At 40.5% G+C, this 3,613-nt stretch overlaps 1 protein-coding gene across 1 annotated transcript; it reads left to right on the top strand.

Moving 5' to 3' along the window:
* The first annotated feature begins 835 nt into the window (after nt 1-835).
* Nucleotides 836-2,208, top strand: LOC108282960 (olfactory receptor 6Q1). The gene has a single exon (XM_017499011.1). It carries the CDS (start codon nt 1,007-1,009, stop codon nt 1,958-1,960), a length of 954 nt encoding a protein of 317 aa, XP_017354500.1. The 5' UTR covers nt 836-1,006; the 3' UTR covers nt 1,961-2,208.
* Nucleotides 2,209-3,613: the final 1,405 nt, after the last annotated feature.

Genomic DNA, 3,613 nt, shown 5'->3' with positions numbered 1-3,613 from the left:
ACATGTGTGAGCCATCATTCCCGGCCTCTGCTTCTTATCTTGTTCCCCTCCAAACCTGCCCCTTCAAAGGGGCAAAAAGAATAGCATTGCTCATCTGCTTATAATTCTTTTTCTTGCCATAATTTTTAAAAATTATAAGTTCTGGGGTACACATGCAGATCGTGCAGGATTATTACATAAGTATACGCATGCCATGGTGGTTTGCTGCATCCATTCCCCCGTCATCTACATTAGATATTTCTCTTAATGTTATCCCTCCCCAATCCCCCCACCCTCTGCTATTCCTCCCCTAGTCCCCCCACCCCCCAACAGGCCCCGTGTGTGATGTTCTCCTCCCTATGTCCATGTGCTTATAATTCTTAAAGGCTCCCTGTAGCCTTCAGACTGAAACTCAGCTTCTTTCTTTCCCTTAATTTGGTTGCTAGCCCCTCGTGGTGTCTCACCTACTCCTCAGGCTCAGAAACAGTCATTTTCTCTCTATATTTTATTCCAGGAGACGTCAACATGTAGATTTCCCCTTGGACATTTACTGACTCAAACATAATGCTAAGTGCTTTACAGGAATTATCCAATTTACGTTTTCACAACAGCTCTGTTAGGCTCTCTTTTATTTGAAGCCAGGTATGCTTGCTTGGAAATCAAGCCCTTGAACTCTATGGTAAACTCTCTCTACTTGAAGTTTCCGAAATGCACAATCTCCTCTCTGGTGCTTGGAATCTTATACTTGCTATGTCTTCTCTCTATCTCTGCCTTTTGTCTCACTAACTTATACTTCCTTTTCAGGTTCAGCTTTAGACAGTTTTCCTCCCAGGAAGATTTCTCAAGACTGGTTTTCGCATGTCCCTCATGGACTGTAAATTCTTTGAGGGTTAGAACAGTGTCTTGACATCATGTTTCTTTTCTGAAGTGAAAGGCATTTGAGTACCACATCCTCCAACCTCACAGGTTCTCTTTGAGCTCTCATCCTCTGAGAGGCTATGAGTTTGCTGAGCTCTTACTGCCACATATGCAGCCATATACCAAAAACTGGACCCAGGTAAGTGAGTTTGTCATGATGGGCTTTGCTGGCAGCCGTGAAGCACACCTCCTCTTCTTCACACTCTTCCTCACCATATACCTGTTCACCTTGGTGGAGAATTTGGCCATCATTTTAGTGGTGGGCTTGGACCACCGACTACGGAGACCCATGTATTTCTTCCTGACACACTTGTCCTGCCTTGAAATCTGGTATACCTCTGTTACAGTGCCCAAGATGCTGGCTGGTTTTATTTGCGTGGATGGTGGCAAGAATATCTCTTATGCTGGCTGCCTGTCCCAGCTCTTTATCTTCACCTTCCTTGGGGCAACTGAGTGTTTCTTACTGGCTGCCATGGCCTATGACCGTTATGTGGCCATTTGTATGCCTCTCCGCTATGGGGCCTTGGTGTCCTGGGGCACCTGCATCCGTCTGGCAGCTGCTTGTTGGCTGGTAGGCTTTCTCACACCCATCTTTCCAATCTACCTCATGTCTCAGCTGACATTTTGTGGCCCAAATGTCATTGACCACTTCTTCTGTGATGCTGCACCCTTGCTAGCCTTGTCGTGCTCAGATGTCACTTGGAATGAGACTGTGGATTTTCTGGTGTCTCTGGCTGTGCTACTGGACTCCTCTGTGGTCATTGTTGTGTCCTATGGCAACATTGTCTGGACACTGCTGCACATCCGCTCAGCTGCCGAGCGCCAGAAGGCCTTCTCTACCTGTGCAGCTCACCTGATGGTGGTGAGCCTCTTCTATGGCACTCTTTTTTTTATGTATGTTCGGACCAAGGTGACTTCTTCCATCAACTTCAACAAGGTGGTATCTGTCTTCTACTCCATTGTCACACCCATGATCAATCCTCTCATCTACAGCCTTAGGAACAAGGAGGTGAAGGGAGCTCTGGGTAGAGTCTTTTCTCTCAAGTTTTGGAAGGGACAGTGAGGAGGCAGATGGGAACCCAGTTTCCTTGCCTTGGATATTTAAAAAGAGGTTGGTCAATAACATTTAAGTTGAGACCAAATCAAGAATGCAGTTCCATTTATAACAGCCACAAAAAGAACAAGACCTAGGAATACAACTAACCAAGGAGGTGAAAGATGTTTATAAGGGGAACTACAATACACTGCTAAAAGAAATCAGAGATGACACAAACAAATGAAAAAACATTCCATGCTCACAGACTGAAAGAATCAATATCATTAAAATGATAATACTACCCAAAGCAATCTACAGATTCAATGCTATTCCTATCAAACTATCAATGTCATTTTTCACAGAACCATGAAAAGCTATTCTAAAATTCATATGAAAGCAAAAAAGGATCCCAAATTGCCAAAGCAATCCTAAGCAAAAAGAACAAAGCTGGAGGCATTACATTATCTGACTTAAAACTATACTATAAGGCTACAGTAAACAAAACAACATGGTACTAGTATAAAAACAGACACATAGACCAATGGAACAGAATAGAGAACCCAGAAATAAAGCTTCACATTGCTACCAACTGATATTTGAAAAAGTAGACAAAAAATAAGCAATGGAGAAAAGATTCCCTATTCAATAATAAATGGTGCTGGGAAAACTGGCTAGCCATATGCGGAAGATTGAAACTGGACCTCCACTTATCACCATATACAAAAATTAACTTAAGATAGATTAAAGACTTAAATGTAAGACCTCAAACTATAAAAAAGTCTTGGAAGAAGGCCTAGGAAATACCCTTCTGGACACTGGTATTGGGAAAGATTTTATTACTAAGTTCTCAAAAGCAATTGCAATGAAAACAAAAATTGACAAATGGGACTTAATTAAAGAGCTTCTGCATGGTAAAATAAACTATTGACACAATAAACAGGTAATCTACCAAATGGAAGAAAATATTCACAAACTATGCATCTGGGAAAGGTTTAATATCCGGAATCTATAAGGGACTTAAATCAACAAGAAAAAAACAACCCCATTAAAAAGTGGGCAAAGGACATGAACAGACACTTCTCAAAAGAAGATATCCAAGTTGTAAACAAACATATGAAAAAATTCTCATCACTAATCATAAGAGAAATTCAAATGAAAACCATAATGAGATACTATCTCATACCAGTTAGAATGGCTATTATCAAAAAGTCAAAAAATAACAGATATTGGTGAGGTTGCAGAGAAAAGGGAATGCTTATGCACTGTTGGTGGGAGTGTAAATTAGTAAAGCCACGTGGAAAGCAGTTTGAAGATTTCTTAAAGAACTAAAAATATAACTATAATTCAAGCTAGCAATCCCATTACTAGGTATATACCCAAAGTAAAATAAATTGTCCTATAAAAAATGACACATGCACTTGTATGTTCATCATGACACTATTCACAGTAACAAAGAGATGGAATTAACCAAGGTGTCCATCAATGGTAGATTGAATAAAGAAAATGCAGTACACATACACCATGGAATACTATGCAGTCACGAAAAAGAATGAAATTGTATTATATGCAGCAGCATAGATGTAGAGGGAGGCCATTATCCTAAGCAAATTAATGCAGAAACTAAAAATCAAATATTTCATTTTCTCACCTGTAAGTAGGAGCTAAATCTTGGGTACATGG

The sequence above is a fragment of the Cebus imitator genome, unplaced genomic scaffold, assembly GCF_001604975.1.
Source record: "Cebus imitator isolate Cc_AM_T3 unplaced genomic scaffold, Cebus_imitator-1.0 Scaffold253, whole genome shotgun sequence".
Classification (NCBI taxonomy): Eukaryota; Metazoa; Chordata; class Mammalia; order Primates; family Cebidae; genus Cebus; species Cebus imitator.
The sequence above is the reverse complement of the archived record's forward strand: the minus strand, read 5'-3'. Positions and strand labels throughout refer to the sequence as shown.

What these genes read in the sequence shown, in the direction of transcription:
- LOC108282960 (XM_017499011.1), top strand. Translation starts at nt 1,007, where the DNA reads ATGCAGCCATATACCAAAAACTGGACCCAGGTAAGTGAGTTTGTCATG.